The sequence below is a fragment of the Opisthocomus hoazin genome, chromosome 28, assembly GCF_030867145.1.
Source record: "Opisthocomus hoazin isolate bOpiHoa1 chromosome 28, bOpiHoa1.hap1, whole genome shotgun sequence".
Classification (NCBI taxonomy): Eukaryota; Metazoa; Chordata; class Aves; order Opisthocomiformes; family Opisthocomidae; genus Opisthocomus; species Opisthocomus hoazin.
In genome coordinates this window covers 8,757,183-8,773,799 of record NC_134441.1, presented here as the reverse complement: position 1 = coordinate 8,773,799, position 16,617 = coordinate 8,757,183, and the positions used below count along the sequence as shown (strand labels likewise).

Here is a 16,617-nt window from a genome sequence, read left to right as displayed (position 1 = left end):
TGCCTGCATTCCCTGCCTGGAGCCCTGCCCGCATCCCCTGCCCGCATCCCCTGCCCGCATCACCCTGCCCGCATCCCCTGCCCGCATCCCTGCCCACATCACCCTGCCCGCATCCCCTGCCCGCAGCCCCTGCCTGCATCCCTTAATGGAACCCTGCCTGCATCCCCTGCCCACAGCCCTGCCTGTGACCCCTGCCCGCATCCCCTGCCCACAGCCCTGCCTGTGACCCCTGCCCGCAGCCCCAGCCCCCGGGAGGGTTGCGCAGCCCTGGCAGCGGCCCGGGTGGATCCGTGCCCGGACGCCGTCACGGGCGGGCGATGCCGGCGCTCGTGAGGCCTCTCCAGCCCGAGCCCTGACGTGCTGGCCCCGAGCCGGACGCGGGCGGGCAGGGGTGCGCGGTGGCACGGCGTGGCCGGGCAGCACGTGCCTTCGTGCCCAGTGCCTCCCGCGCACGGTGTGGCCAAGCGGGTAAGGCCTGGGCCCTGCTCTGCACGGCGTGGGGGAAGGCCCGGAGCCCGCGTCTGCCCGGGGGACGCAGGGACGCAGCCACGGCTTCCCGCAGAGCTGGGCGCACAGCCGGCCCCCCGGGGACTGCAACCTGCCAGCCCGGCCCGCGTTTCAGTCTCCTTTCGTGTGCTGTAATCGAGATTCACATAACCCTCTGCCACGTCCTCCCCGCGCGGGGACTCAGCTCCGGGAGAGAAATACTGTGAAGGAATCTGTTACTTTGGCAGGTTCAGCACCAAAACGCCGAAGACAAAACCCCCCTCCCTGCTGGGGTGCATGAGGAGGAGTGTGGGCAGCAGGTCAGGGAGGGTCTCCTCCCCCTCTGCTCTGCCCTGGGGAGGCCCCATCTGCAGTGCTGGGTCCAGTGCTGGGCTCCCCAGTTCAAGAAAGATGAGGAGCTACTGGAGAGAGTCCAGCGCAGGGCTGCGAGGATGAGGAGGGGCCTGGAGCATCTCTGCTACGAGGAGAGGCTGAGGCAGCTGGGCTTGTTCAGCCTGGAGAAGAGAAGGCTGAGAGGGGACCTTATAAATGCGTATAAATATCTGCAGGGTGGGGGTCAGGAGGACGGGGCCAGACTCTTTCCAGTGGTGCCCAGCGACAGGACAAGGGGCAATGGGCACAAACTGGAGCAGAGGAAGCTCCAGCTGAAGATGAGGAAGAACTTCTTCCCTCTGAGGGTGACGGAGCCCTGGCCCAGGCTGCCCAGGGAGGCTGTGGAGTCTCCTTCTCTGGAGATATTCCAGCTCCGCCTGGCCGCGGTGCTGTGCAGCCTGCTCTGGGTGACCCTGCTTGGGCAGGGGGTTGGGCTGGGGGACCCACAGAGGTCCCTGCCAACCCCCAACATTCTGTGATTCTGTGACTTCCTCTGTCCTGGCAGACTTTGTCTCACTCGCGTGCCATGCACATACTTTCAGTTTTTGTTGCGGACGGAGAAAGGCGCCGTCCTTACCACGTCCCCGCGGCGGGAGACCTTTGTCCCAGCCCACGGAGCGCTGGTGACACGGCAGCGGAGCGCGTGGTTCTTCCCCGTCTCCTGGCTGGCTGCACTGCAGTGCTCCGGGCACCGCGTGCGGGGGGTCGGGACTGCTCCGCACCCCTCCCCGCACCGCGAGGGGCACTGAGACGGGGGGAGAGGAGCGTTAGAGCAAGCGGGACGCAGTGAGCAGCGCAGGGTTGTTCCTGCTGCTGAAACAGATGCGGAAAATAAAGCTCCCGCCAGCTCCAGGGGTTCCAGACTCAGCGGAGCTGGCTGCCGGCTTCGTCTTGTGGCGTCGCAGGGAGCTGGGGGTGCGCGGGGCAGAGCTCGGCTGCGGCTCTGCCCGTTCTCCCCGCGGTTTTGCCAAGGGGCTGAAGCGGCAGGGTGGGGGGAGACCCTGCTGGGGGGGGGGGGGGGGGGGGGCTGCTGCGCCCCGAGCTGTGGGCACCTCTCCCCGTGCCGCCGGGGTCGGCGTGCGCCGCTGGGCCAGCTGCAGGGTGACTTCCACCATCTCTCGCAACAACGGGTTCCAGACCTTGGCTGGATCCTGCGCCAGGGGAGCCCAAACCTTTATTTCAGCAGCCGTACCAGCCAAATAAAAAACCAAATGTGGCAGCAGAGCACGAAATGAGCTCTTTGGTAATTCCCTAGAGAGCACAGATGTGGCGAGACCGTGGCCCGGACTTGGTGCCGCAGCTGACGGTGACGCTGTTCATCGGGGCTGGCTCCGCTCCCCAGGATGAGTTACGGGGATCAACGTGCATCCGCCTCCAGCAGAAAGGAGAGCCTTCCCGCCAGGTACGGGCGGTTTCAGAGCTCGGTCATGCCCTGTTCTCCCCTCCTGCATCATCAGTGCTCTCCTTCCAAGCTCCCCTTCGCCACGAGAGCACCGGCGCGGCTGCGGGCCCAGCCGCCCGGTTCCTGACTTCTCTGCAAAGGGAGATGTTGGGTCTCTCGGGGCACCTACGTTCCTTCTCTGCTTTTCCATCTCCTGCACAGCCTTTTGCAGACAAACCTTGTGGGGACTGCTAAGGGCTCCGAAGCCTGGGACTCAGTAAGTCTGGAACCGAGTCTGCTAGCAATCCTGTCGCCCGAGGACCCGGCTTTCTGCCCCCGCACCACGCATTTCTGCAGAGTGGCTGATGGGTTTTGGTGCCTCTATTCCCTTTCACAAAACCCGAGTAAAGTTATTACTGTGTCAGGCTAATTCAGCAAACCCACAGCAGTCTCTTAGGACGGATTTCAGGATGTCAGAGGCAGCATTTAATGAGCCTTTCAACCATAAGATGAAGCGACGGGGGCAGAGCCGCTGCAGTGCCGCTCTTCACTCCTCTGGGTTTACAGAGCCACCGGTGGCAGGGCCGGTTGGGTGGAAAGCGTCCCCACCACGGGCATTGCACAAAAAGAAACAAAGCCAAAGCAGGGGTTGATCCCCGGGGACACTGCTGACACTGCTGCCTTCATCCGAGAAAGAAAGGTGGCATTCACTGGGGCTGGCCAGCGCGCTCTGCATGCAGCGCAGTGACAGGGGACCGCTCTGTTTATTGTGATCCGCTTCATCTCCCAGGACAGGGGCCCGTCCTCGGAAGCCAGATTTCAGGCCGTACCCGAAGCACGGAGAGCTGGGCCTGGCTGCTCTCTGCCTGACGAGAGGACGAAAAGGAAGCGCAGCCGGGTCCCGGGACACGCAGCTCTCTGCCGGCTCACGGCGGACGGGGCCACGCGTGGGCACGGACACAGCCCAGGAGCCACGGACACAGCCCAGGAGCCACGGACACAGCCCAGGAGCCACGGACACAGCCCAGGAGCCGCAAAGGTCAGTCCCGTACACGCGGCCCCATCTGGGAACAATGTGGGGTCCGATGAGTGCTGACCCGTGGCCCGTGCGGCCGGGGCACTCCCAGCCCCGGGTACACCAAGACCCCGTCCAGACCCCCTCCAAAACACGGCCACCGGCCCTAGAGCCACGGCTGAGGGGTCCCGGAGCGTCCGCACTGCTCGGGAGGCGATGGGGCCACCGCACCCCGGAGCACCCCCAAACAAGCACTCCCAGAGGCGACCAGTTTGGGTGCTGCTCGGCATTGCTCTGGGTTCACCCCAGCCTGGCCGCCGAGACAGCCTGGCTGGTGTCCTAGGGCAGGTCTGCGTGACACAGCCTTGCCCGCAGCTTCTTTATAAAAAGAAAAGAGACTTTGAGACATCTTCATACAAAATAACACTTAAAAGTCGCCGGGGTTTATTACCTCGTGGCACGGAGCAGTGATTCACGTGGTAACCAGCGGGCTCACAGCCGGCTGCGCCGGTGCCTTCCCCTCCGCGCCGCGCAGTGCCGCGGCTTTGGCGCTGCGCCGCAACGCGAAACGCGCACTCGTGGAAGGACGTTACCATGAAAAAGTGGATTTTTACCCAAGCGGCCCGGAAAGCCTTCGCAAGCATCCTGCTGCTGCGGGTCGCTCTGCTCCGACGTCGTTCCTCTGCTGGCGCCCGTCCCTTCCAGCCGCGGGGCTGGGGCTTCCCGGCTGCGTTTGGCGTCCGCAGGGCACGCCGCGGGCCGGCCCTTCGCCACGGAGGAGGCACAGCACGACGCGGCAGCCGCTCGCACCCTGCGCTGCCCCGTGGTCCCCTCTGCAGCACTCCAGTGCAGCTGCTCGAGCGCGCTAAGCCCGGACAGAACCCACGAGACACACGGGTTTGGGCGGCGAGGAAGCTGAAGCTGAAGCTACGCGCGGCGACTGACAAGCCCGGAGCCTTGGTTTGTGGCTGCGCCTTGCAGAACCGCCGTGACCGCATCTGCCAAGCGTCCCGGCGGCCTGAAGGACTGCTGGGGCTGCGGGACCCCCCGGAGCTGCGCCCGGGCCGGGGAGCTCTGGACAGTGGTTTTCTTCCTGCTGATGGAGAGGACGCGGATGCCCACGGAGAGCTCCGCGGCGTGGGCACCGCGGGTGGAGCTGCTTTTCCAGACCAACAGTTCAGTCTGCTGCGTCCGACCTCTCAGTCTGTCCGCGGCCAAGCTCTTCGTGGGGGCTGCGCTGCTGCATTGGGCTGGGGTTTTTTGATGGTTTCGTGTTGTTTGCTTTTTTAGCTGGGGGCTTATTGCTATTTCATTGTCAATAGTGCGTAGCGGAAAGAGCTGAGATTTAACAGAACTAAAACGCTTTGGAACCTCAACAACGGGCCGTGTGTTGTGGCTGATGTGCTCTCACAATCCCTTTCTTTCCAGTTTTTCCAGTATGGCCTGAATTCTGTGGACGGACTCTTTCCTGGCCTGCCGAACGCCGTCCTGGCCGCCAGTCTCGATGGAATCCAGTTCCAGCAGCAGCTTGGTCAACATCTCCTCCAGAAGCCGGTAGGATTTATCTGTCTTTTTCCCCACAAACTCATCCACCTCTTGCTCCAGCGGCTCAGCCCCCGCCATGACGCGGAGGATTCTCTGAATCTCTGGCGGGACAGCTGCAGAATGCGCTGCGGGCTGCTCGCCGGGTTTGACGCCGGCCTCCCGGCTCCCGGGCGGAAGCTTCCGCGGGGCGCTGGCGTAGATGCGGGGCTGAGCGCTGTACTGCACCTTGGGCTGCGGGGGGGGCGGCGGGGGGGCTGGCCCCTGCTCCTTCGCTGTCCCACAGGGCTGGTGATCCACGTCGCAGTAGCAGCTCTGCTGGTTTGCGCTTGGCTCGCGTCTGTCGTAAGCGTTATCCTGCAGTCAGAAGGGGGAAAAAGAAAAATATCTCTCAGTGCATTTCCCTTAGAGGCAGGTGTTTAACCCCGCGCTCGAAAGGCAGGCGAGCGGGGCCGAGGGGATCAGGCGGCGGTGACACCGTGACTGCTTTGAGGCGTGCAAGCCTGGGGACAGGGCACACCGGGCACGGCGTTACCAGGGATCCGGCAGCATTTTCGAGGCCGTCACCCACCGCGATGCCGTAACGCATCACGTCCCCGCCGCTGGCAGCCCGGGTCCTGCCAGGCAGGCCGGTTTCTGCGAGAAGTCCCAAAGGGGACAGGGGACCCAGGCTCCAGCCCTGGCCATTAAAGAGCAGATCCCCAGCGAGAGGCACGTGTCCAGAAGAAACCGCGTGAGCCGCTGGACACTCGCTGCCCACGAGCAGGGGAGATGCGCAAGGGATGTCAGCGCGGTCCCGCTTGGATGTTCTGGAGGAGACGCTTCTCTGCAGGCAGGACACTTCTGGGCCGTTCCCAGACAACCGAGTCCACGCAGCCCCCCCCATCAGAGCTGCTGCTGCTGCCTGGGGACCACACCTCTGGAGAGTCACTCGACCCGACCAAACCCAGAGGAAGCCGAGATGAGCAGACCCCACCAAACGCATCATTTCCTGGTGTTCTTCTGCTGAAAAGATTCCCCCGTAGAAGACGACTGTGCCCAAAGAAGCACTTGTAGAACAGCAGAGTCTGCGAACTGAGCCGCAGGCTGGTCCCACGCTCCGCAGGAGCATTTCTGACCGCGTTTGCTGCTCGAGAGGACAGAGCTGGACAAGCCGGACAAGGTTTGACCCATTTCAAGACCTGCCCTGGGTCGTCTGCTATCTCCAGTACCTTTCTGGAGCGGCAGCCGTGGATCTGGGGTTTCCATACGCAAATAGGAGCCTTTGCTGGCAGCGCTCTGGATGCCTGCTGCCTTGCCTCTACCTAAACTGGTGGTGCCGGGAGAAAGGGGAATTCCCAGGAGACAGAGGTGGGTTTTGAGGAAAGCTGTGTCATCCGGGCGGTCCGACCGCGGCCGGGACCCAGCGCGGGCGGGCTCTGCAGAGCATCAGCTGTACCTTCGCGTCCCAGGCGGGAGGCTGGGCAGGGGCTCCGCTGCCCGTCCAGGGGGGGTGCGAATCGGAGGCGAAGGGGTTCCCGTGCACCGGAGCCGCGGGCCACGCGTAACGCGGCTGCGCCCCGTAGACGGCGGGGACAGCCCACGTGTCCTCCGCGGAGCCTCCTGGGTCGTCTCCGTACGGGTACTGTGGGACGGGCATTCCGGGGGTCTGCAAGAAAAGGGGGAGACAGGCGTGACCCCCGAGCCCCTCCGAGCACCGCTCCCTGCAGACACACGATTTACCAGCGTAAACAGAATCAGAATCGTAGAGAGCTTTGGGTCGGAAGGGACCTTTCGAGGCCACCCAGCCCCCCCGCCTGCAGCGAGCGGGGACATCTCCAGCCAGACCAGGGTGCTCAGAGCCCCGTCCAGCCTGGCCGGGAACGTTCCCAGGGACGGGGCCTCTGCCTGATTCTCTGGGCAACCTGTTCCAGTGATTCACCACCCTCATGGTAAAAAATTTCGTCCTTATATCCAGTCTAAATCTCCCGTCCCTTAGTTTCAAGCAATTGCTCCTTGTCCTGTCGCAACAAGCCCTGCTGAAAATACTCTCCCCATCTTTCCTACAGCCCCCTCCAGGCACTGGCAGCTGCTCCAAGGTCTCCCTGGAACCTTCTCTTCTCCAGGCTGAACAGCCCCAGCTCTCCCAGCCCCTCCTCATAGCAGAGGTGCTCCAGCCCTCGGATCATCTTTGTATATAAATATATAAATATAATACTTATATGAAGCCAGGCAGGGCAAGCTGCTCAAGCCACAACAGCTCTCAGGACCCATGGGAGGGGGCACTGGGGGCTCTCCCTCCCCTGCGGCCCCACGAAACAACTTCTTGTGCCCCAGAACTGCGGCTGCACCGACCACGGGGCTGGAAGCGGCTGCGGCCGGTGCCCGGCCTCTTACCTGCGGCGGGGAGTAGCCAGGAACGCGCTGCTGCCGGCGAGAGGAGCCCTCGGCGGGGCAGCCCCAGGGGGGAGCGGGCGGCGGGGGCCGGTACGCGCCCGCGGGCTCCGCGGCGTAGGGGGTCTGCGGGGGCCCGGAGCAGTAGTACCCCCGCGTCTGCGGCGGGCCGGCGTAGTGCGGGGCAGCGCCGGGAGCCGGGGGGTACGGGGGGCTGTAGGCTCCGTTGGCGTAGGGAGAATCCATTGCCTGGGAAGGAGGGAAGAGCAGAGGGGAGGCGGTGGGCCGTGCTCAGAACCCCCTTCCTGCGGCGTTTAACCCAGGGCTCCTTCCTGCCCCAGCTGATTTTCCCCACTTTTAGGTTTTCCTGCTCTAACGCGGCTTTCTGCCGGCCGCTGTCAATACACCGCCTCGCGCGGGTCCCACCGCCCTCGCCGCGCGCTCAGGGAGCGGGGGGCATCGCGGGGGGATCGGTTTGTCCGGAGGGCGGGCGGGGAGGGGACACGCTGAGCTCAACCACGCTTCACGCAGCTGCGCTCAGCAACGCGCGCACCGCTCCTCCCGGCACGCAGCTCTCGGGAGCGTCCGCCACGTCCGCGCGGTCACCGGCTGCTGGGTGAGAATCACTCAGCAAAGCCCCTCCGCTCTTCGTCTGCGAAGAGGAACGGTGCCAGCGGACGAGGTCTCCCAGCCTGGGGAGCCGGGTGCTCCGGTGCGCGAGCCGCGGGTCGTGCTGAGGCCGCGGGAGCAGTCGGCTCTGAGAACGTGGCGTAGGAAAGGGCCAGACGTCCAGAGCGTGCGCGAGAATTCCTCTGAACACACTCCGGAGATCGGCGTGGACGGACCGTGAGCGTCCAGCGAACCGCAGAGGCCACGGCTGGGCGTCGGGGCTGGGCGTCGGGGTCTCCGGAGCCCACCGGTGACCCCGTCGCTTTGGGCAAAGCGGTTTTTTGCCCGCGGACCGTTTCTCAGAGGGTCCCATCACCTGCGTGACGGGACTTACGGAAGAGCCGGGTCAAGCCTACAGATCCCAAAGGATTACACCCAGCCACAGTCACGCCTGGGCAGCAGGGGACCTCTCTGGGACGCGCAGAGCCCTGCTCGCCACGCAGTGCTTGTGCAGCGGCCCCTAAAAAACCGCTGTGCGGCAACAGCAGCAGCAGAGAATGGATCTGGGCAGAGCACGTCGCGGCGCCGGGGCACGGCGGGACCGGCCACGCTTCCCTCCCCGAGCTCCCGCCCGGGCGCTGCCGGCTCCTCTCGCGGCCGGGCTCCGTCCTGCGAACGCCTCGGCGTGGGGACGTGGGGACGTGGGGATGCGGGGTGGGGACCGGACCCTCAGCCCCATGCTCACGCCGGGGCAGAGGCCGTCCCGTCCGTCGGTGAGGGGACCGGGACGTGTCCCCGCCGGCCATGGCCAGCTCCCACCACCCATCCCGGCAGCAGACAGCCACGACGGGGGCATCCCCCGGGGGTCTCTTGGTGGGGGCATCCCCCGGGGGTCTCTTTATAGCGCTGTCCCCCAAGGGTCTCTTGGTGGGGGCATCCCCCGGGGGTCTCTTGACGGGGCTGTCCCCCACAGGTCTCTTGGTGGGGGTCATTCCCTGGGGGTCTCTTGACAGGGGCATCCCCCAGGGTCTCTTGGCGATGGGCATTCCCCGGGGGTCTCTTGGTGGGGGCATCCCCCGGGGGTCTCTTGACAGGCCGTTCCCCACAGGTCTCTTGGTGGGGGCCATTCCCCGGGGGTCTCTTTATAGAGCTATTCCCCAGGGGGTCTCTTGACAGGGGCCGTTCCCCGGGGGTCTCTTGACAGGGGCATCCCCCAGGGTCTCTTGGAGATGGGCATCCCCCGGGGGTCTCTTGGTGGGGCCATTCCCGGGGGTCTCTTTATAGAGCTATTCCCCAGGGGGTCTCTTGACAGGGGCCGTTCCCCGGGGGTCTCTTGACAGGGGCATCCCCCAGGGTCTCTTGGAGATGGGCATCCCCCGGGGGTCTCTTGGTGGGGCCATTCCCGGGGGTCTCTTTGGTAGGACGCGAGCCCTAGAAGCGTCACCTCGGACTGGACGGGGGGTGCAGCTTTATCCCCCCGGCAGAGACCCGGGGGGCAGGGACCCGGGGGGCAGGGACCCGGGGGGCAGGGAACCGGGGGGCTGCCCTGCCCGACCTCCTCCGCGGGACGGCCCCGGCAGCGAGGGGACCGAGGCCGCGGCCGCGCCGGGCAGCGGGTGGGCTCCAGCCCCGGTGGCTGGGCTCAGCGCCCGGGATCGGGATCGGGATCGGGGCCGCCACCACCTTCCCCCCTCCCCGGTCCCCCGTCCCCCTCCCCCGTTACCTGCGCCGCCGGCGGACGGGGGGACCCGGGGGGCCACGGCGGGCCCGGCTCGGCGGCGCGGCCGCGGGGCTCCATGGCCGCCGTCCCGCCCCGTCCCGTGCCACCGCCCGCCCCGCGGCCAATCGGCGGCCAGGCCCCGCCGCCTCCCCGCCAATCAGCGGCCTCCCCGCCCTTACCGTCTGCCTCGGCTTAAAAGGGCGGCGGCGCGGCGGGCCCCTCCCGGCGGCGGGGCGGTTCCGGGGCGGCGGCGGCACCGGCGCATGGCGGCGCTTCCGCTGGGGGCGGCGCGGCGGCACCATGAACTACATGCCCGGCACGGCCAGCCTCATCCAGGACATCGACAGTGAGCGCCGGGACCCCCGCCGGGGCCGCGCCCGGGGGCGGCCGGGACCCTCGGGTCCCCGCGGGGGGCCGGGGGGGTGGGTAACGCTGGGCTTGCTCCGCGGCGTGGGGAGGGGGAGATGGGGGGGGGGGTCCTGCCACGCGTGGCCGTGGCTGAGCCCCCACCGCTCTCCCCCCCGCAGAGAAGCACCTGGTCCTGCTGCGGGACGGCCGGACGCTCATCGGGTACCTGCGCAGCATCGACCAGTTCGGTACGGCCGGGCTGGGGGGTGCTGCGGGGAGAGGAGGGGGCTCGGCGGGGCTCCGGTGACCGTCGGAGCAGGCTCGTCCCCGGGGGGGGGCTTACGGGGTGGGGGGCTGGGGGCTGGCGGGATTCCCCGCTCCGGGGTCCCCGTTCCACACAGCGGCTGCCCTACCGCCCCCCGGCCCCGTGGGGGGGGGTCCCAGAGCCCCCAGCCTCGTGGACTGACGCCAACCCCGGTGCTGCCAGAAACTGGGTTCACGGTGCGGGGAGCCGTGCGGGGAGCGATGTGGCGGTGTGGGCCACAGCACCAGAGCGGGTTTGCGTCGCGGTTCGCCCACCCACCTGCATGTACCCCGCGCTTGGGGCTCCGCAGAGACCTCCCGGGCCCGGGTGCTGCCCCCCACCCGCGCCCAGCGCTGCTCCCTGCATCCCGTTCTGGGCAGAAACAGCCCGGGATGCGTGCGGGTGATGCTTGTGCCTGCGACCGAGCGCCCTGATCCTTGTGCAGAACCCCCAGCGCCCACAACGCCGTCGGGGTCCGGGGGTCCGCGCTGGCTGCCCTGCCTGCGCAGACGGGAGGGCAGCGGCTGCCTCGCGGCGTGGGAGCGGCGAAAGACGGGTCGTTTTCTCTCTCTCTCTCCCGGCCGCCGCAGCAAACCTGGTGCTGCACCAGACTGTGGAGCGCATCCACGTGGGCAAGAAGTATGGGGACATCCCGCGGGGCATCTTCGTTGTGAGAGGCGAGAACGTGGTGCTGCTGGGGGAAATAGTGAGTACGGGGCTCCCGCTGCCCGCTGGCGGCCGGCCCGGCGCTGAGCCGTCGCGGTGACGTGGCCCAGCACCGCGGCTGGGTGTCCGTCCGTCTGTCCGCTGACAAACGTGGTCACTGTCCCATTGGGGGGGCTGAAACGAGAGCCCCCTCCCAGGGCTGGTCCAGGCTGAGCCATCAGGAAAATGCCCCCCCCGCGTCTCTGTGGGCAGGGTGCCATGAAGCGCGGCTCGGGGGCTGCGAGGAGGGGGCTGGGCAGCTCTCCCGGGGGTCCCCAGCCCGCGTCCCTGCCCGCCACGGTGCCTCCAGCGCCACTGTTCCGCGTCGCCATTTGTCAGGGAACGCGCGGGTGCTGTGGTCCGGGAGCCCTTGCCTGGAGGAGGTGGTCCCGCGCGCGCAGGTCGGTGCGTGGGGGGAACCCGGGCGTTCACGGGACCGAACCCCCACGCTGCCCGCGAGCTCATGGGCACAGACCCCGCTGCGCTCGGCTGCTCGCCTCGGGAGCCGTCCCGCCCCGGCAGCTTTGGCGGGAGCCCACCCAGACATCGCCGAAGCCTGAGCGCGTGAGAGGGGAGCGTGTCGGCGTCCCGGGGGAGACGCGAGCGCAGATCCAGCCAGGACCTGTGCCGTCCCCGCTGGCTTTTGTCCCCCCCGGGCTGGCGAGACGCGGTGGGCAGAGGCGCCGTCGGCCGAGCGGTGCCGGAGCATCCCGCGAGCGGGGCTGCGCGTCGCGGCGGTGCCAAGGGGCCGTTTCTCTCGCAGGACCTGGAGAAGGAGAGCGACACGCCTCTGCAGCAGGTCTCCATCGAGGAGATCCTGGAGGAGCAGCGCGTGGAGCAGCAGGCCCGGCAGGAGTCGGAGAAGCTGAAGGTGCAGGCGCTGAAGGAGCGGGGCCTCTGCGTCCCGCGGGCAGACACCCTGGACGAGTACTAGGCGCGCCGCCCGCCGGACCCCCGCTCGGCGGCGGGGCGAGGGGAGCTCCGTGATCGTGCCAGTTCGGAAATGCAGTTTTTATTTTTGGGTTGTGTTTTCTGTGGCGCAGGTAACTGAGAAAGAGTCGCGCCTTTACGCTTCCCCTCGCGGAGGAGGAGGGCAGCGGGCGCTCGGGGGCGGCCCGGGACCCTGGGGCGGGAGCGTTTGCGTTCGGGACGCGAATCGCCCGGTGCTTTGGGTTTTTTTGCTCCTTCCTCCTCCTGGGGCTCTGGGTGAGAGTTTTCCTTGACCTGTAAATAAATCCTTGATCTCAACACCACCGGTTTCAGCTGTGTTCGGGACCTGATGCTTCCCCCACTCCGGGGACGGCCACCCTCCTGCCCGCTCTCGTCCCCGCCGGGGCAGACGGGACCCGTGGTCCTGCCGTGGGGTGGGCTCGCTCCCAGGAAGAGCGTGAGGATGTGGCGAGATCCCTGGCTCAGGACGGGGAGCAGGACCTGGGTGCCCCCCGCACCCCAACAAGGGCTGCGGCCGCTCCCCTGCAGCTGAGCCTGCTAATTAGGCGCTGACGAAGAGCGGCTGTGGCTGGGCTGGGGCATTGGCTGCGTCTCCTCGCCGCGGTGCTCGGGAGGGCCTGGCGTGGCTGCGCAGGTAGGAGAGTCCGGCGCGGGGTCCGGCGACGGCGTCGAGCGGGGCCTCCCTGCGCCGCAGCGGTGGCAGCCACGGTTCAGGCCGGCTTTGGGCCGCTGCGGGGCAGCGAGCGGAGCGGGGTCCCCTGCGAAACCCCTCTGCGTCCCTCACCCCCGCGACCGGGGACGCTCCCTCGGGGACAGCCTGCGCTGGGGGGCACGGGGGGTCCCCACGAGTGGGCTTGCTCTCCTTTTCTCTCCTTGTCTCTGCGGGGCGAGCCCCGCTCTGCTCGCGGGGGGGATCAGCCCATGGGTGGGGGTCGTGGCACCGGGCCCCCCGCGGCAGGGGCAGCTCGCTTTTGGGGTGAAACGCGTCGTCCCGGCGGGATGGTGCTGGTCCAGCGGTGGAAAAGGGAAATGCGATTTTTTTGCTTTAACGGGGGGGGAAAAAAGGCTCGGCGGGGGGGGGAAACGCGGTTCGGGTTCGTCGTTCTGTGGCCCCGGGGTAGGGGGGTGCGGGGGGTCGGGGGGGCCCGGCCCCGGCTGCCGGGGGAGGGGAGGTCCCGGGCCGGGGCTCCCCTCGCTGTCGGGCGGGGGTCTCGCGTCGGGGGGGCTGCGGGGCGCGGAAGGGGATAGGGAGGAGGAGGGGGTGGAAGGCTGCTCCGCTCCGCCTGCTGCCGGGGGTCCGGGGCCGATCCCCCACCCCGGGGGGGGTGCAAGGAGCTGGCGGGGGGGGGTTCCCGGTGGGCGGCGCTACCCCTCACATAACGCCGTGACGGCAGGGGGCGGCCCGTGACGTCACGGCGGTGACGCAGCCCCGGGGGCCCCCCCTCGGCCCCCCGTGCCATGGAGCTGGAGAACATCGTGGCCGGTACCGCGGCCCCCCGAGACCTCCCCCTCCCCCCCGCGGGCACCCTCCGCGCGGGGTGGGCTTTGCGGGGCTGCTCGGGGGGAGCAGCCGGAGCCCCTCGGGCGGGCAGAGCCCCGCACCCGGGGGGCTGCCGGTGGGAAACGCGTGCCCGCAGAGCGGCCTCTGCCGCGCCGGCTCTGGGGCTCTTGCGGGACGTCGCTTTGCCCCGTCCCGCGTGGCTGGCGCTGTGCGGGGCTCGCAGCCCGCTGCCCTGCCCGCCGCCGGGAGCAGCGTGGGGGACCCCGGGGGCTGCCCCCACCCCCTGAGCCCCGGCGCAGGCGGCTGCCCGTGGTGGGGTGCCGACGGCTCCAGCACCCCGCGGCCGGGGCAGTCCGGGGGGCTCGGCGGGGGGCTCGGGGCAGAGCTGTGCCCGGAGCCGCTGTCTGCAGCACCCTCCGCTCCCCGGGCACCCCAGGCGGACTACGAGCTCTCCCCGGAGGAGAAGCGGAAGGAGACGGGGGGGAGATCATCCGCCGGTTCCTGAAGCAGGAGGTGAGTCCTGGGGGGCTTCCCCCGGACCCCGGGCACCCAGGGCGGGTGGGGTGGGGATGGGACGGGAGCAGGGGCACTGCGGGGGTCCCTCGCTGGCCACGGAGCTGTGTCCCCGCTCTCTGGCCGTGCCGGTGGCACCCATGGCCCAGGCGGCTCCCAGGTGGGACGCGGGAGGGGCACACGGGGGGCGTGGGTGCGCACCCCTCCGCTCCCCTCGGCAGTCCCCAGATTTCCTGCCCGAGGTGGGCCCGCCCCACGCCAGCCGGTGCCTGCGGGACCTGCGGAGGAGCCCCTGCAAGGACCCCTTCAGCAGCTGCCTGCGGTCAGTGTCCTGCCCTGGGGGGCTGCGGGCGACGCCGACCGGCCCCTCTGCCCCCGCAGCCCCCCGCACCAGTACCTGAGCGGGGACCCCTTCGCCGCCGACCACCACAGCGTGTATTTCGACTTGTTCCTGCAGTGGAAGCACCTGGAGAGGTGAGCGGGGGACCTGGGGGTTCCGAGGTGTGCGGGGGGGGTCCGTGGGGCTGACGTGCTCGGGGCTGCGTGTCGCAGGCAGTCGGTCACTGAGGACACGTGTCGGCAGTACCGGATCCTGGGCAAGGGCGGTTTCGGAGAGGTACGGCCGTGAGGGTGAGACAGGGGGGTGATGGTGGGCTGGGGGGGCTCACCCCACCAGTGCCCCCCCCAAGGTGTGTGCCTGCCAGGTGCGAGCCACGGGGAAGATGTACGCCTGCAAGAAGCTGGAGAAGCAGCGGATCAAGAAGCGGAAAGGGGAGGCGATGGCCCTGAACGAGAAGCAGATCCTGGAGAAGGTCAACAGCCGGTTCGTGGCGCGTGTGGTGCTCTCCTGGGGGGCCGGGGAGCAGGGGGGTCCGGGGCGGGCGCGCAGGTGAGCCTGGCGTACACCTACGAGACGAAGGACGCGCTCTGCCGGGTGCTGACCATCACGAACGGCGGCGACCTCGAGTTCCACATCTACAACGTGGGCGACCCGGGCTTCGAGGACGAGCACGTGGTCTTCTACGCGGCCGAGATCTGCTGCGGGCTCCAGCACCTGCACCAGGAGGGCATCGTCTACCGGTGAGCGGGGCGGGCAGCGGGGCGGCTCCGTGCCGAGCTGTCCGTCTGTCTGTCCCCGCAGGGACCTGAAGCCGGAGAACATCCTGCTGGATGGCGACGGTGAGGAGGGGGCTGCTGGGGCTGGCTCTGCCCAGGCTCTGGGCTTTGGGGATGGGTCTCTGGCTGTGTTTCGGGCAGGGTGGGCAGGGATGGGGGGTAGCCCTTCCCGGGGGTGCTGCCCACCATGTAGGGCACCTTCCCGGGGGTGCTGCCCTCAACGCGCTCCCTGCCCCAGGCCACATCAGGATCTCCGACCTGGGGCTGGCGATCAAGGTCCCTGAGGGCGAGACCATCCGCGGGCGCATCGGCTGCATGGGTGAGCGTGGGGGCTGCAGCGGGCGGGCCGGCCGGGGGTCCCCGTGCCGTGGCGTGCCCGGCCGCTGACGGGTGGGGGCTGGGCTGCCTGGTGTACGAGATGATGGCGGGGCGGTCGCCCTTCAGCACCCGCAAGGAGCGGGTGAAGCGGGAGGAGGTGGAGAAGCGGGTGCGGGAGGAGCAGGAGCCCTGCTCAGACAAGTTCAGCGAGGATGCTCGGGCCGTCTGCAGGACGGTGACCGGGGAGCGGCTGGTGGCTCCAGGGGTGCCGGCTCGCGCTGACTTGCGTGGGCCAGGGGTGACGGAGGGGCACTGGGGCAGGAGCAGAGTCTGCCCGATTCAAACTCTGGCAGCTCCCCAGCCCCCTTTCCCCCAGCCCCACAGCACGTCCAGCCTGTTCCTGGGGGCTCCCACTGTGGGACCCCCCCACCCGCCCCCCTGGCTGCTGCCAGGGGAAGGGGCCAGGGCAGGGACCTCTTTTTGTTGCGTTTGAGCCCGTTATCTTATCGCCAGCTTGGTGCACGACCTCTGCGGGCATGGGGGGGCTGCGGGTTTATCTCTGCTCTCCAACGAGAAACAAAGGCAGCCTTGGAGTGGGGGGGCTGCCCCGGCTTCCCTGGCTGTGCTGCAGCCGGACGGACGGGGTCACCCCGACAGAATCCCCCCCACTCCGGCCACCACAGCGTGAAACGGGCTCTGGGAAGGGGATTTTCTCAAACATGGCTGGGTGTGGGGCGGGGGGCTCAGGGCAGCCTCAGGGCCCCCCAGCCTTGCCCCGGGGCCAGCGGGATGTTCAGGGGCACAGTGCCCGTGGGGCTGGGGCTGGGGGGCCCCGGCAAACCTCTGCCTCCAGCGCCTTTGATTTACATTCGATCCAGTTCTGTACATGTAAGCAGTTGTAAATATTTGTACCTTGAGCTCCTAGATGTACGTTTTTAAGCTCAAAGCTGCAAGCGGAGCCGCGTGGTGGCTTAGCATGGGGACGTGGGGGGCGATTCGTGGAGGTCGGGGGGTCTGTGGGGGGTTTTGTGGCTGTTTTGCCTCCCCCAGGGTTTCCTTCCCCTCCTGCATGCCGTGGGACCTGGGTGGGAGGGTGCTGGGTGCCTGTCCCGGAGTGGGGTCTTGCCGGGCGTCCCCTCACTGGTGTGCAGGATGCGACCACGCACCCCCCCAGCACCCGCAGCCCAGCAGAGCCTGGCGTGGCATCGCCAGCTGAGGGTCTGGGCAGGTCCGAGCTGCAGCTGGGACCCCCATCCTGCGCCGAGCAGATGAGTGGTGCCGGGGCGTGGGCTCAGCCAGCCAGACCAGCCGTGCTCCCTCCCACCCCGACGTGATGGAGAGG

The 16,617-nt window shown here is 68.3% G+C and overlaps 3 protein-coding genes and 1 long non-coding RNA gene across 4 annotated transcripts; 3 read left to right on the top strand and 1 right to left on the bottom strand.

Annotated features, from left to right (window-relative positions):
* The first annotated feature begins 3,049 nt into the window (after window positions 1-3,049).
* On the top strand, window positions 3,050-5,626 carry LOC142364650 (uncharacterized). The gene is made up of 3 exons (XR_012766321.1): window positions 3,050-3,299; window positions 4,704-4,829; window positions 5,227-5,626. It is a non-coding gene; the product is annotated as an uncharacterized LOC142364650 (long non-coding RNA).
* On the bottom strand, window positions 3,686-9,603 carry BAG4 (BAG cochaperone 4). Its single transcript, XM_075444601.1, has 4 exons — window positions 9,523-9,603; window positions 7,194-7,439; window positions 6,256-6,465; window positions 3,686-5,174 (listed from the first exon to the last, which is right to left on the bottom strand). The coding sequence occupies exons 1-4, from the start codon at window positions 9,595-9,597 to the stop codon at window positions 4,683-4,685; spliced, it is 1,023 nt and encodes a 340-aa protein (XP_075300716.1). The 5' UTR covers window positions 9,598-9,603; the 3' UTR covers window positions 3,686-4,682.
* A 146-nt stretch (window positions 9,604-9,749) lies between these two features.
* On the top strand, window positions 9,750-12,120 carry LSM1 (LSM1 homolog, mRNA degradation associated). Its single transcript, XM_075444681.1, has 4 exons — window positions 9,750-9,865; window positions 10,047-10,115; window positions 10,762-10,877; window positions 11,640-12,120. The coding sequence occupies exons 1-4, from the start codon at window positions 9,820-9,822 to the stop codon at window positions 11,808-11,810; spliced, it is 402 nt and encodes a 133-aa protein (XP_075300796.1). The 5' UTR covers window positions 9,750-9,819; the 3' UTR covers window positions 11,811-12,120.
* LOC142364686 (G protein-coupled receptor kinase 6-like) lies at window positions 11,880-16,609 on the top strand. The gene is given in 14 exon segments (XM_075444701.1): window positions 11,880-11,919; window positions 12,373-12,461; window positions 13,222-13,365; window positions 13,465-13,807; window positions 13,810-13,841; window positions 14,063-14,163; window positions 14,223-14,315; window positions 14,394-14,457; window positions 14,531-14,671; window positions 14,731-14,921; window positions 14,983-15,020; window positions 15,196-15,278; window positions 15,280-15,690; window positions 16,427-16,609. Coding segments are annotated over 14 exon segments (1,953 nt in total).
* The last annotated feature ends 8 nt before the right edge of the window (window positions 16,610-16,617 follow it).